The sequence below is a fragment of the Odontesthes bonariensis genome, chromosome 15 (genome assembly GCF_027942865.1).
Source record: "Odontesthes bonariensis isolate fOdoBon6 chromosome 15, fOdoBon6.hap1, whole genome shotgun sequence".
Lineage (NCBI taxonomy): Eukaryota > Metazoa > Chordata > Actinopteri > Atheriniformes > Atherinopsidae > Odontesthes > Odontesthes bonariensis.
The window spans coordinates 19,460,396-19,476,208 of NC_134520.1; the positions used below are offsets into that span (position 1 = coordinate 19,460,396).

Consider the following 15,813-nt stretch of genomic DNA (forward strand, 5'->3'; position numbering starts at 1 on the left):
AGAGACCTGGAGGGGGTTACACTGGCTTCACAGACCACTGCATCCACAGAAATCGCTGCAGTCCCAGAGAGCAAAACCCAGCAAACTCTTGGATCACAGGTGCTTCCAAACACAGACATTAACCAACCTTCACAGACATCTGTGACCACACACGCCCTGCAGGTCATTACAACATCCCTTCCTTCCTCTGAACAGCCTGCAGAGGAACTTCCTCACAGTATTTTGGTCTCTCAGCTCAGCCCTAAGTTGCTGGCAGGTTGTGTCAATGATAGTGGTGACTCCGCTCCAGAAGATTTGAGCTTGACAATTGATCTAAATGGACTACTGCGATCAATGGAAACAGCAAATCCAATAACAGCGCAAGGAGCAGAGGACCAACCCACAATGGATTTCGGTGGAGAGCCAGACCTGGACAGTTTTCCTATTCTGGTCAGATCCATGTCAACGTCTCGAAGGCACAGCTGGGGTGTCCCCCTGTCGCCCATTAACTCTGGCAGGAGGTAGGATAAATGAATTGATGAAGTTCTGTGATTAAACTCAAACTGTAGTGTCCTAATATTTATCTTGAGTCTCAACATTACTCTCTGGTGTTAATCACCATTTCTTTTCTGTTTGTGTCATTTAACTGAGCTAAGTGTTTGGGGACATTTAGTCTCTCACAGCTTTTTATATAATGCCACAGAAACTACTTTGAAGTGTGAAAATGAACAGTGCACTAAAATATTCTCCGAGAAACAAAAATAAACACACATTATAGAGCTGTTTGCTCAAACCCTTAGTGTGGTTAAGAGCTATATTTCACTGCCTGGTTAACCCGCTGCTATCTGTTTGTTTCTACGCTGTGATGCCAGACTGAGTTTGGATACCATGGCCATAGAAAGCGATGAAGAGAGAGAGGACGATGAGGACAGACAAAATAGTCTTTTCCAGTGCTCCCAGCAGCAGTCTGACAGCTGCTCTGCACATCCTGGAGACGAGCCAGATAGCTCTGGCCTGAAGGTAAACTGTCCAAAACCCAGTAGATCCAGTACCAATAGTTTTTTAACTTTCCACCAGCGTTGAGGATTAGTTTCTTCTTAAAACTTCTAGATATCAAGATCTAATATCCGACAACTAAAGCTTCTGACTTTTAAACTGATTGTTTATCAGTCTGGGATGTTTTTACTTCAAGAATGACTAAAAAAAAAAGGTATCACCTATGTGTGAATGCTTTTTTTTCTCAAAGAGCTAACACTTGAGTCAGGTGGACCACAAGAAAATGCAATTATAGAGGAAGAGATTTTTGTCAAACAGTTTCGGACCCGTTTTATATTGCTTATCATGTGATAATCTTGAGATTATATGAGATCACGTGACAAACACTCTGCTTCCTCACATGAGGTCGATCCTCCAGTCAGGCAGTGCTTCAACCCTACGTGGATGGGACTTGAGAGCAGAAGGCACCATAGTATTACAATAATCTGATCCTGAGTTTATAAAGAACCGTTGGATAATAATCTTAAAATCCCAAAGTTTAAATGTCTTTTAACTTGCCCATCACTCTCCCTTTGCTTCAATAATTATAGCTTTTTGCCTACATGCAACATCTGCTAAGTTGGAAAACCCAAAGCCCTCACCAAAGTCACTCTACCACAGAAACCACTGCTGCTCAAATGACTGAATATACCTCATTTAAAGTCCATTTACCATCCTTTCTTTATCTACATCAGCATGTAACACATCAGCATGTAACACATCTGCATGATCCCCACAGACAACATGCTGCAAACAAAGAGAGTGCAGCTGCCCCACACAGTTCAACCAATCACCAGATCAGTCAGATTACACTGGGCTTTAAAAGAGAGGAAGATTTGTAACAAAGTTTTTCAGACATACAACGGCAAAGGTGCAGCAGTAATGTCCAGTAAGACAAACTTTGAATTGTACAGCATGTAAAAGTTACCGAGTAGATTAACAAAAAAAATCATGAACCTGCTACATAAGAACAACATTGGCTCTTTAAACAACTAAGGACAATAGATAAGGACAACTGACATTTGATACCAAATAAGTACACAACGAGGAATGTGTATCATTTGCAGTATTTTGCTAAACTACAGAGAACATCATGATTAAGGGGATAAGAAGTAACTAAATGTACTGTAGATTTGTACTTAATAAAGGTCACTGTAAGCAAAATGTGTCATTGAACAGCATCTGCTGTACATCGACGAGGGGACGTAAAACAGATCAGATGTACACAAGACATACATATGTGTTTATTCTTCTTTCAGGCCACCGGTGTTCTTGGCAGGCAGCTGTACTCTCGCTCAGACATCCTTGCCACAGATGAATATTCCCGAGCGGCGCACATATCTCGAGTTGTACAGACATCCAAACAGGCCGCCAGGGCAGCAGGAGGTGTGGCCCTAAGTGTTTCTGCATGTAGAGCCAATCCAATAAAGGTTTGTGTTTTACACTTTTCAGGCAGCTTTTTTCATACTCAATGTGTTTGTCTTTCTTTCCAGTGGCAGAGGAGTTTGACCCTGAAGAAAACCTACACTCTACGGAAGGACAGAACCATATGTAAGGCCACAACGTCATGAATAACACCAGCAACTTGAGCGAGAACACAGCGACCTCTTTGACTCAGGGAACATGCAGAATATAGATTTTATTTCTGCCTCTGCCTGAATGGCAGTACAGGTTTAACCACGCTTGAAAGAGAAGAAGGATGCTGGTTGGATTTACACGATGCAACTGTAAATTATGCGTGCAGCTCTTGAAAAGTTTGTGCACATACTGCTCTGTAGTTGTAAATAGTCTGTTACATCTACTTAACTCCCACATAACAGAGGGGCTTTCCCCATTCTCTCTTGACATTTCTGGTCCATGTCATATGTGTGCAGCATCCCCCTCCCACATGTCTCTATTTTAGCTCCTTAGATGGCCCCTTAGTCTATATGAGTGTGTCTGTCTGTAATATATATGTGTACTCTGGCAATTGTGTGGAGGCAGCAGACAAGGGAGGATACTTCTTTAAATCACAGTTAGACACTCAGTTCCCAGCAGTCTCGTCCTCTCTTCTTCTCTCACAGCCACCACTCAGTGTCAGTGTCTTGTTTGTCTTAGGCTGATGGTACAGAAAGTTCTGCAGGAGCTAAAGCTGTACCACGGGTAAGTAAACAGGAGAGGGAGGTCTGCATGCTCCTGCTGCTGTTCTAACATCCTGCCAGTTTTCAGAGCAGCAGGAGAGCCACATTGTGACTATGAAGTGTGTGTGTGTGTGTGTGTGTGTGTGTGTGTGTGTGTGTGTGTGTGTGTGTGTGTGTGTGTGTGTGAGAGAGAGTGTAGTTTTGTGTGCGCAAACCTGCACTATGAGTGGATGCATGCTTTTTGCATGTGTATTTGCATGTGTTGGTTTGTGCACTGACACAGTACTGTATATCACAATCCCTGGAAAGAATCTGTGGAGCACTGAAAGTGTTTTTATTGTCACAAAATCACAATATTTTCAGCTCGTGAAAGCTCACTGCAGAAATCGCCTTGTATTCTCAGACTGCCCATGTTCTCGTTTTAAACTTTAAACTATGGCGAGCTCATCACTTGTTATCATTTACGGTTTGTGCTTTGCCCCATTTTCCACTGAAACTGGAACTGCATGAAGTTGTGTCGTTGTTTTTTTCTCACAGAGCGAAGCAGAGAAACAACAGATCAGACCCAAAAGATTTAGGAAGTGTCACTTGGTACGAGTTCCTCTCCAAACAGTGAGTACTGACCTAATCACTCTTCTGTCATCAGTAAAGTTGCATAAACGTTCACATTACTGAATGTGTCTGGCATCAAATAAATCCTCACAATACTAATTATCTGTGTAAAGGCGTTTTATTAGCCGGTTGGTAGAAACCTAACAAGGTGAGACTTTGTTAGACTTCGTTAGGTTCTGTATTTTAGACTTAAGGTCTAGAGCTGCCGATTTATTTCTAAATCTTCTCAGATTTCATGTTACAATTTTGTGCCAAAGTAATAAAACTGAATTGAAAATAGGATACATTAAATTACATAGACTTTAATACTGTGAATCATAGAAAAATATATAATTTGACTTTTCAAACCTCATCCCAACAATCACTCGCCATGGTTCTCTTCAAAGCAGATGTTTTCAGGTAGTTGTTTCTTCTGTGTGTTGTGTAATGGGTTAAAGGCATTTAACTGGAATGATGGAGGTGAAGTTAAGGTTCGTAGGATCAATAAAACTTTCTACGGCCTGCTCTTTGGGTTGCTGGATGGGTAAATCAAACTCCCTGTGACTGCAAGACTATTAGGGAGATTTAGCAGACTCTGTAGCGGCAGTGCGCTGCTCCACACCGCAACACTCACCATCAGAAGTTACAAACGACCATCTAAAAAAGTAATTTATGCTTTTTTTAAACGGCTGAAATGATTGAAGAGTTAAGAAAAAACCTTTTGGCCTTGAGGAAGAAAAAGACTGTTTGGACAAAAAAGGACAGGGAGACGGATACTTTGATACACGGCAGAGTTTTACCCACCCATCTATCTACGAGAAGCAGAAGGAAAGGCTCCGACTGTGGTTTGTGCACACGCACCGAACAGCTGTTAGATTACCCGGTCTTCTTGGAGTCTCTGGGTGGTTATCGGGACAGGATGCCACCTTTGGGATCCCACTGTTCCCCTAGTGGACTTCAAAGCCCATGTGAGCAATGACAGAGTGACCTGGAGGGCTGTGGATGCTTGTTTTTAACCCAAGCGATGTTTAGTTATTGGAACTCTTTCAAAATCAGACACCATGACACCATGTTTGAGCACATGGTGATTTATAAGTATACTTAGTGCGAGGTTGTTGTATCACCAGTCAACCAATCAACCAAATAAGAACTGAAATAACAGCTTGCTGGCTATTAAAACATTTTACAGGCTGTGATATTTGCCAAAGGAGGATGTTAATGTGGGCCCACCCAGCAGTATACCCAGATTTTTCATTTATTTGTTTTTTTTTTTGTGGTTTTGAAGCTATCAAATGGAAATAAAATTGTAATTTTGCTGGAGGTTTTAAAAAAATTGTCTGTTCGCAAAATTTCAAACAAACATTCATGATTAATTGATTTGTATTGTATTGAATTCTGTTCTCTTCTCCGTCTACAAGGAGTGACGAGGAGGAGGACCGCACAGAGAAGGTGGAAAAGGGCACCAAGGTGAAGAGGACCCTCAGCTCTTTTAGGAGCAGGGTGACTGGCTCTTTCAACAAAGACAAGGTAAACAATGCCACAGACAAGTGGGGCCTTAAAGTGAATGACAAATAAGTTCTACAGTTAGTCTCTCTGTGACAAAAAGCTCCAGAAAAGGGATTTTCATTTGCTGCCCTGGTTACTGTTTTGTAATATTACAAAAAACGAAATGTGTAAACAAATAACTGGTGTGCATGTTGCAAACCCACCTTAATCTTCTTACACAAACCCTATATCCTGCCTCTGACACGGTTATGTGATGTGTTCTGCAGCTGTGTCGCATGCACCAACGTGAAACAGAATACACAAATTTGCATTTAACAAAAAAACGCCTCCTGTTTTTTGCCCTTTTTGTTCCTCTGCAGGGTAAGAGCCGAGAAAAAGAGCAGCAGAAAGAGAGGGCGAGTGAGAGGGACAGAGAGGCCAAAGAGAAAGATAGAGTGCGCCACAGCAGCAGTAGAGGGCATCATTTGGTGCCGGGCTCCTTCTCCAGCTGTGCTACCTGCTCTCTGTGCAGCAAGACCCTGCAGAAAAAGCATGGCCTGCAGTGCATGAGTGAGTAACGCCACAGTCACAGGTGTACACGCACCCACGCTTGTTTACAGCCTGACACACACAGGCACAGGTGCTACGCTCATCCACTTGAATCTAGTTAAACACACGTTGCCGCTTGCATGCACACTCACCCACGTGCCGGAGCTCAGTAACACACACGGAAAAAAAGACACAGTCAAACGCACATCACAAGAAACCAGATATGAACTTTTTTTGAGTTTGTGTCATTTAGATAAACTCATATGTCAGATGACAGCATGAAAACACCGTACAGTAACGAGAATGTTTCATTCACAAGAGTCAATACAGAAACTGCCTCTCATCACGCTGACTGTGGCCTTTCCTCTGCACTTTTCTGACAAATAGAAATGGTGTTGAATTTCAGTTCCTCTTTAAACTTGCATTCCATACCAAAACACCCTGATGTAATTTGCACCTTGTTTCACACTGCATCATTGCTCTTATGTTACACAACTTTAGTCAACTATGAAAGTAGGTCCTGCTTTGTCTGAAAGCATTTTTGTAGTAGGTCTGTACTAGACATTTCAACACCTTGAGGCTCCCGTGTCCGTCCCTCTTAAGCCACTCCAATGCAGCCCACGGGTCAGCTGATAAGCATGCGATACCTCAGGAAAGACACAGTTAACTGTTTGCTTAGCACAGGCTGTGGTAGATACAGTAGTGACCAAAACTCTGTGTGGAAGAACCCCTTTAAACCCATAAATTAAGCAAATCTCAGACTTATTAAGGAATAATTTTTTTGGGTGTAAATTTAGCTAATCACCTTGTTCAACTTTGGCAGACATTAGCTATGTTTCATCACTCTGGCTTTAGCTTTTGCAAAAACATTCACTGTGAATGAGTGAAAAATTGGAGAGATTCACAAATAATGCGGATAGCACACCTAATGTTTGTTTGACTGTCCTGAAGTACATTTCTCTGCAGAATTTTAACAACTTAATTTAACTTTCTTTTAAAAGCAGGGACTGCTCCTGTAAGCACAATCCACGGGTTGTTGAAATCAGGTCAGAAATTTAAACATACAGTTTCAGAAATTGTGTCCAGTCCACAGCCAACAGTGAGAAGTGTCGGGGGTCGTTGTCCCCATTTGAGGTTGTGCTTAAGAATTCAGATGTAGTCCTCATTTATCATTACTCCAGTATTCCATACAGTTAATGCAGTGTGTCAGTTTAATTGGCAGTGAAAAAAAAAAAAAAAGCCTAAGAACATGTTGATGTAAAACTCTACAGGTGTTTCATCTCTGTCCGTTTGATAGAAAACAAACCCATTTTCTTTCAGCTTAGAGTGGCAATTTAGGGTATCAAAGTGGGGTTGGCACACAGAGGCTATAAGTGGAAATCAATTCCGTTAATCTAAGAGGCTATGGTAAATTAAAACATCTGGAACTTTCTGTACCACTGAATTATAGTTACAATTTGAGGATGTTTTCATATTTCCAAGCTTGTGTGTTAAAAGCAAAAATGAGTCAGTGAGTGGAAGCCCAACATGGAAACATCATTAATCACTATGATGAGTGTATATAAATAAAAGATCAGGGAGCAAAAGCAGCAAAATCCTCTAATGGCCTTTTTACTGAGAGACACATGGAATATACACATCGATTTAACTCTGATGTACTTAAGCGTTCTCCTAAGAAAAACAAGTATTATCTTTCCAAATCAAAGTATCATTCTTGCAATTTGACTAAATATTCTGTCAGGCTTTACCGATCTTTTCAGCTATGTTTGATTTGAAATCATGCTCCCACACCTTATTTCCATTAATCGTTTCCATCATATTTTCAGACGCAGTCAGACTTATGTCTAATCTGCTGTGAGAACTTTTTCGCTACACGTCTTTTGACATTATTGTAACTGGAGACAGTCTTCTTGTAAGCCACGTGGCTCGCTGGTGAAGAATTTCACATCACCAAACAAAAAGAACAAAAAAACCACCCTGCTCTCAGTATTGGTGGCATCTATTTTTCCTTAAGTGAACTGAGCCATGTCCAGAAGTGTATTAGGGAACCTTTAGTCATCCTTTGCTCTCACTTCTTTATTTCATGACTGCAACTGAATATGTTCTGAGGCCGAGGCCTCATTATGTCCAGAATATTTATAATTATTTCTGCCTGTGAGAGGGGACATAATGTATGATTGTTTTTAACAGGTTGTTTATCAAACAAATGTGTCCTGGCATTTTTCACTGGGTGCAGGGCACCACACATTGCAAGTGATTCATATAAGAGTACTGTCTCTCTTTGACATTCACCAGAAAACAATAACAAATCTCTCCCTGATTATTTCTCCATTCATCAAGCATCACTCCCGTGTGTGATAACGTTTCAAAAACCCAAACGTTGTTGTGTCACTGGAACACACACTCACTCACACGCAGACGTGAGAAAACAAGTGAGTGTCCCTTTAATTTGAACCGAGCCCTGTGGGGATTCAGCCTGTGGAATGCGTCGTTTGTGTGCCAGAGATTGTTCCCAGTGGAGACACAAAACTGGACAAAACCAAGAATCTGGGATACTAACTTCTATTGGCTCTATTCGGGCAACGTGATCTGCTGGGCTCTCTGGCAGTTTAAACTTCTTTTCGGATGCAGCCGTTTGAGACAAACGCAAGCCTTGTTTGAACGGTAAGAAGCAGTTGCTGTAGTGGGATCAGGTGGATGAACTCCCGTTGTTTCCCTCAACGGACTTCTCATACATCCTGCCGCTAGCTGGGAAGCTAATAGCTAATAATAAATACTAGTGCTTATCAAATTTTCCTTCCAACTGCGTTGCATTATGTCAGCTTTAAAGTACGCCATCAGAACAAAGGATAATACTTTGAACTTAATTTGTTATCAACTGCCGTAAACTAGATCCGAGTTAGCTGTTAGCACAGCTAGCTTAATAGCTGCGCCTCTATTTGAAAAACAAGGTTAGTTGGGTAAGCAGTTAGCTGCAGTTAGTCACTTACAGTGAACGCACAATACCGCAAAATGCCATTTGTCAAAGTCTCTGGAAGTTATGGAACTTTATTCAACTTTTAATTGTAAGTACCGTTTCAGGGGTCTGTCACTGATGCTGCATAGACTTTGGAAGAAGCTCAACAGGTGATAGCTACGCTGGCTAACGTTAGCTTCCAATACCTTCCATCCTCTACTATAAAGCCACCTGTTAAATTGTTTTGCTGTTCTATATATGGCCAGTGGTACTGTGGGTAAATCTCAGGCATCCATTAGCCACAATTCTAATCGCGAAGTCAGACATGAGTCGGTGCAATTTGAGGTTAATTAGTTCCCTTTGTATAATTGTCTCACGTATTCCCTCTGCACCTAGCATTTGGATCATAGACTAATGCAGCTAGCTATTCCAAACTGATGGCATTGAATTATCTCCAGTGTTTTAACTAACGCTCCTGTGTCAAATTCCTGGCATTCCTCCGGGCAGGTGATGGCCTCTGCTGGAGCTTAATTAGCCCGAGGCAACAGGAATGTCTCAGTCTGAGGGGTGACAATTCAGCCTGTCCCCTCACACTTCAGCCTCCCTGCTTTGACCATGGACTGAGCTTTCTCTCTGACTGGGTCACATGGTGCTAATTGTGCTTGGGAGGTCTGCCTGTGCATAACGGCCCAATCCACTGGTCTCCTTGTCTCACCCAACTCCCCCTGATAGCACACCCCTTGTGTACGCATCGCTGCTTTGCTTTGCTTTTCAGCACGCCTGCTTTTCTGTTTGTCTGACTCGCAACAGGAAATGTTCTGACTGCCTCTCTGAAGATGCTCCACCTGAGCAGTCCACATCTACCTTTAGTGGTTTCTTTAAAACGCCATTAGCCAGTCGATGGGCCTAAGTACAATAAACAAACCTTTGTTAAAAAGGATAGAATAGTTACTCTTGTTAGTTTTCTTTCATTAATCTTAGTAGATAATGTTGTCAGGAAATTGTTGGAAATAGTTAAAACGGAAATCAAGGGACGGTTTATACCATATGACAAAGTATTCGATCGTCATCACTTTAACCTCTTAAGAACCTCACTAAGGGGTGAAAAAGCAATCGAAAGATGTCTTTGTATTTTTTATGTTCCTTGAGGCAAGAACAAAAGGAATCTGTGCTTTTTGTTTTTAAAGATCGTAGAGATATCTTTATTGTATAGATATCAAAAATGGAAAAATGACTCATTTAACTAATGCTCACATTTAGCAGTTCACACTTTCTCAAAAGTTTAAAAAGGATTTAGCGTAGTCACTGAAAAATGTGCTCGACCAAAAGATGGAGCACGACTTTAAAGGGATAAGACTCGGTGTTACATATGAGTGTACCATTTCACATGTTTACAGGACACCTCCTGTCTTATTAGGTTAATTATGGTGTGTATGTCAGCTGTCTATTTGGGTGATAAATATCACCACCAGAGATGTTTTGCCTCACTTGTGTTTGTGTCTCCTCGAAGCTCCACTTCCCTCTGTTTTACAGGATGATGTCATGTGCTGGCTTGCGACTGCAGAGACGATCAAAGTGTTTTTGTCACCGTTGTCTCTGGGATTAAATCGAAGCTCTTTCATGTCAGTTTTCTGCGGCGGGAGAGGTTTTTCTTTCACCTGCCAAGAGTGATTGGAGGCGTATATGTTTTTTATTATTATTTGATTTTGTAGTCTTACTATTAAGGTTATATTGTGGAAGATAGCTACGTTTAACTCCACACATGGAATTTAATGGTGGTGAACACTCATCCAACATCTAAACTGAACAAAACTGACTAAGTTCACATGTTGCACTTGAACTGAAATCAGTTAATAATAATTTAACAAAGTAATGCATGCCTCTGTGTTAGTGCGGGAACAGATTTGATATATTAGGGCATTTTTGTGTGACACCATATCAACGTTTTTCCATTCCATTGAATTGAATGGGACCTGCACATCTATGTGTCGGTGCAACTGCGATTTCACACACAGTCTTGACTTTCACTGTGTTCATAGGTTACATGATAACGTCTCTTATACTGTTTGTATGAGCTTCTGTTTTTCTAGAAGAACCCACCCCTTGCTATCTGGAGCATGATTCGAGCGGCCTTATTCTGTAAGATAACCCAAGGGAGTATGCACTGTACTGGGAATGTCTTTGAGCTCGGTCTAATCTGCAGTTCTACTTCACCGAGTGACTTACTGAACTGTGCACTGTGCACCACGATTGTGCTTGTTATGTGACAGGGACTTTACCAGTCAGCAGATGTTGGGTGTGGTGGTGGTTTTGATAAGGGCTAAGTGTCCCGTGAATGAGCTGCTGACATGATTGAGTCACTGAAACTGATCGCATTGCCCAAGAGTGTATGAGCTGGTTAACGCTCACCTACTGCAATACACTCACCTGATGAGCCTCATGAATTGCGCCGTGTCAGCATACCCTGATTAGCCTGTTTTGACTTATTTCTGCTGAGACGATGCTTTGAAATGGCGCTCAACAGGGCGGTATTGCCAAGCATCAAGGTGGTCTGTAGCTGCAATGGGCACTGATAAGGTCCAGCGTATCAGTAAACGGAAAACATGGTGTTCCTGCTTATCTTTGGTTAACATTTTACTTCCATTAAACAAAAATTCCTCAGATGGAGTTGGAGTATAATCACCAGACAGAAAGGAGTTATTGTTGAGTTTGTCAGCGGTGACTTCAGCTGAAGTTATCGCAAGGACATGGCTTCGTCACTTCAATCCCCTTACTTGCTGTGCGCTCTGTTTCTTCCCATTTCTATGCAATGGTTTTCTCGACCTTGCCCAGTCATTGTGGTTAAGCTTTGTTGAAGATGCAAAGATGCTATATTGTCCTGGTGGACTTCCTCAGTCATTGGTGGTATGTTTGTGCTCTTCTCTTTGGTATAAAATATCGGAGCTGTTAGAGAGATCGTCTTTCTTTTTCGTCAATTTGTTGGAGTAAAGGAGACGTGGAAAACCTTTACAGTGGGCTGCGCAGCAGCTGGTGGAAGTTGCCAGTGTGGCTCATGTTTACATTGTGTTGCTTTAAGAGCAGGAGTATTTTTTCTTTTGTCAACAAGCTACGATTTATACAGTTATTATGCTGCCACGCTACTGTGGTTAAATGTGGGATTACAGTGTTGGAGAGTTGATTTCACCTTTTTCTTGCAGTTTAATGTCTTTGAAAAGTTTGCTGGAGCTTGTTTCTGTGGTCACTCATTTAAACAAATTGCATTTGATCCTTAGATTTTCTTTTAGTGATAGACCCACTTCAAAAAGTTAGCTTAAGTTTGCTTTTTTTTTTTTTTTTTTTTTTTACTGGTTGCTGCATTATATAAGGATTTACAGAGGAGCTGGTCTCATTACACTGTGCATTCGTTTCTTTCTCTAACGTCTTCTGTCTACATCAACCCGGTTTTACCTGGCAGGGTTGGGATCGTAGTTTGCATATGGATGACTTATTTGTTTGGAAGTCTAATCCCTCAGGAAAGGCTCCTGTTGTTTATCTTACACAGCATTTGGCCGTGCTGCAAGAATGACGTGGGGTTGTTTAACAGCGATTGGTCTTTCCAGTAACTCCGGACAAAGATGGGGCAGTTAAGTTGCCCTTAGTATGTTTATCCATAACAACTCTGATTTGTATCTCTGCTTATCAGGAAAGATACAAATCATACATTTCAAGTAAACCTTATGGCACTTGGCTTGTTTCCATACAGGGAGAGTATTGGACAATAAGAAAAACCCAACACTAACGAAGAGGGAGTTTCTGACCAGCCCTACTACTGTGCGATTCTGTATCATGTAAACAAACAGAAGCTTTCGCACTAATCTTTGGTAGCCTGAAGTCATTCTTTATAAAATGGTGGAAAAAAAAAAAAGGGTAAACGGACTGTATTTATGTACGTATATAGTACTTTTTTAATCTAGTTGATCACTCAAGCACCTTTTAGTCTGTAGAGTGTTAAAAGCTACACCGTGCGTCTTCTCATATATCTGATCCAGCCAGACTAATAGGACACTGACTCCAAGCTCCTGTCCTCCTGTTTTTCAGATTGTGCTGTGAATGTTCACAAGAGCTGCAAGTCTTTGCTGGGGGAGTGCACCAGCAGTAAGAACAAGGTAAACACGCATGGACAAATGAGGACCTTACCTGCACTGAATTCAAATTGGAACCTTAATTTCCAGTGTCACATACACACACATATCAGAATTATTTTATTTTAGATTTAGTTTAGACATTTTTCTTATTTTAGTTTTGCTCTGAAAATGCTTTTTAACAGATAACCAAAAGACGTGTTAAGACATAAAAGAAACCTTTTATTCTTTTCAGTTCTGAAAGAACATCTGTATCTTTATGTAACTTTATGTAAGGGAAGCAGGGAAGCAGAGATCCTCTTTCGACAGAGATTTTTGTGTTTTCCTTTGCTGCTTGGATATAAAAGCTTAGGTTTGCTTGGCTGTGCTCACTCTTATAAATATGCCTGCGATTGGCTTTGCTTGTTAAGTGTTACTTTAGCCATACGAGCAATCCTGTCCTGTAAATAAAGTACAACAACCGTGTAACCTACTTAAGGGTCTCATTATCGTTTTTGTCTTGCTTAATGTCGCTAACTTTGGAAAAGCGAGGGAGCTTGGCCTTTAAAAACACTTTCTTGTTGTCCACACAGAGAGATTCTCCTCAGAGGGCTTACACGTCGGGATCTCCTAACCCCGGTAAGCAGAAGAGTATTTATGCATAGATGTAACACTCAGAATCCCACTGACTCTGGTATCAGTTTAGCCAGAGGGGATGCATTGATGGATGAGAAGGTGGCTTAAGTAGCCCTTATGTCTAATTAAAAAGCTGGCTGGGTGTGTGTGTATTTAGGTCTGGGTCTCTGGTGTATGTGTGTCTGCCAACAGTGTCGAGGGGGGAGATTGGTCTCCAGCAGTCAGTAGGCAAAGGTGATGATTAGCCATTGTTAAGAGGAGTCAGGTGATGTACATGTGGTTTCCTTCTTGTCCGAGCTCCGAATGTTGCAGGAACTAAATGTACAAAAATGGTATGTCAGACTGGAAAGCAAATAGTTCAAGTCTTTTTTTTTTAAGAATGTTATTTTCAAATATTGATTTAATTTAAAGTTTAAAGGCAATTCTTTAGAGCAACTGAGCTCCAATGTGGTCTCAAAACTATTGAAATAAGTCACTGAGCCATACAGTTGCACTGGGTGATGTCTGTCCTCATTCTGATAAATATGGGGGCCAACGTTTATTTATTTAAAAAGAGCTTAGCTTAACTACTAGGCTAACAGCAATCACTTTCACATCCCTGCAAAGTCTTTTCTGGAAGGCGAAAGTGTGAACAGTGGAGTTGTAAGAAACGGCGTCGGCACGAAATAACACTTGTTAAAATGGTTAGTTTATCATTTCCTCATTGATTTATGTTGTATTTTTTTTTATTATTATGATGAAACCCAAACTAGATAAGTCAGCCAAGTTTTATTTATATTCACAAGCCCCAGAGTTCATGTTTTGTGCCTTAATTCCTTATTGCTGAATTTTATCAAGTGGTCCATCTTTGGAAATCTGAATCGTGGCTTATTGTAACATTTAGCAGGTGCTGCTGCATGTGATTGAACCCACAGGAGACATGAGCGGTTGCAGCAGCGACAGCTTTAGTTAATCTCCTGTACCAGTTGTTATTCCTCTGTGAACAGCTGGAGTCTTGTCAGCCACACTTGGTTTCTCCTTGTGTCTTCCTCCGGCCAATCAGTGGCTTGTGCAGGGGGTCGGGAAGACGTGAGGAGAGAGAGATATTGAAGAATGGTTATGAAATCAGAATGTGCGAGAAATATAAAAGGGGCACACCTCTTTCTAGAAGTTGCTACAAGATCCTGGATGCGAAGAGTCTGGTCAGGTCACATATAAAACCAGGTTTTTGGCTGTTGAAGTCGCATTGTTTACTACTTGCGTAGTGATATCCACTTTGTATCAGTAACTAAGACTGTTGAACTTTACCTTAAAGTTTAGATTAATCTACTGCTATTCATCCGTCTTTGAGCCATTTGTGATGGACATAGCTGTTTCCAAAGGCACTAGACAAACAATGGGTTCCTCCAAAGCTTGCTCCAGGACTGTAAAGCCAACCTCCCCGTCTTCTTCTGCCTCATCGCGGGGTCTGTCTGGCCGCGTGGGTATGCGGGCATTGATGCACCGCGATATGATCACCTGCAGATTCTTCCGATCCCTTCCTCGATCTTGGCTGAAAAAGTACTGGGGTCGACTGGGACAAGACTCAGACAAGTCATCTCCACACCGCTGGTCATCTTCTCCTTTCTCTGTGTCCTCTTCCCGTTTGTCCCCACGTTCCTCGTCCATCACATCTCATTTCCTCCGTTCACCCGTGTCTCGTCTTTCTTTCCCAGCACTAAAAGACCGGGACAGAGAGAAGGATCAGGCAGTCACAGTTCTGTCTCAGGCCCTTGATGGCCACCGAGGTTTTCCCAATGCCCCAGGCATGACCGTTAGTTCCTGGGGATCTAGCACTCAACCAACTGCTGCCTATAACACTAGCACCACCTTAGCCCCTACCTGCAGTCTTGGCTACAGCCTCCGTCACCACAACAGCTCAGGGTGAGTACCCCGGCCATAACTAGTTCCTTTTCAGATAATTGTATTGTGTATGAGAGTTTTTCTTTTAGGTGCAGATGAAAGGTTAAAGAACCACCACAAAAATACCCGGTCACAAATATTCAGAGCTGTAGATGTTTGCCAGATCGGCTGCATCTTATAAAATGCTTAAATATTTTTAGTTTCTCGTCTTTTCAGCTCAACTAATATCCTCGCTGTGCTGCCGTAAGATGTGTATTTGTAGCTTACATTTAAATGCCAGCTGTCTTGTCTAATTAAGCATTGTTTGAGATTGAGTCTAGATGGTTCTCCACAGGCTGCTTTTCTCCTGAAAGAAAGTGTAGTGAGGAGAAGCATTAGCTGGCTTTTCCCTCCTGCCTCAGATTCAACTCAAAGGTTTAATTGGGCCATTGGGAGGCAGTGGGAATAAGCCATATCACTTTCAGCATCTATGCCACCTTGG

At 41.7% G+C, this 15,813-nt stretch overlaps 1 protein-coding gene across 2 annotated transcripts in view; it reads left to right on the forward strand.

Moving 5' to 3' along the window:
• Window positions 1–259: 259 nt before the first annotated feature.
• The window catches only part of arhgef18b (rho/rac guanine nucleotide exchange factor (GEF) 18b), a 38,501-nt gene continuing 22,947 nt past the window's right edge, over window positions 260–15,813 (forward strand). Inside the window, exons 1-10 of one of the 2 annotated variants that reach the window (XM_075485386.1) lie at window positions 260–500; window positions 852–999; window positions 2,274–2,400; window positions 2,508–2,565; window positions 3,672–3,746; window positions 5,144–5,252; window positions 5,591–5,780; window positions 12,793–12,860; window positions 13,409–13,454; window positions 15,146–15,353. In XM_075485386.1, coding sequence (XP_075341501.1) covers window positions 334–500; window positions 852–999; window positions 2,274–2,400; window positions 2,508–2,565; window positions 3,672–3,746; window positions 5,144–5,252; window positions 5,591–5,780; window positions 12,793–12,860; window positions 13,409–13,454; window positions 15,146–15,353 — 1,196 coding nt within the window. In that variant the 5' untranslated portion in view covers window positions 260–333. Of the gene's footprint in view, window positions 501–851; window positions 1,000–2,273; window positions 2,401–2,507; window positions 2,566–3,671; window positions 3,747–5,143; window positions 5,253–5,590; window positions 5,781–8,406; window positions 8,424–12,792; window positions 12,861–13,408; window positions 13,455–15,145; window positions 15,354–15,813 lie in introns of those variants that run through there. The other variant, XM_075485387.1, reaches the window with a different exon arrangement.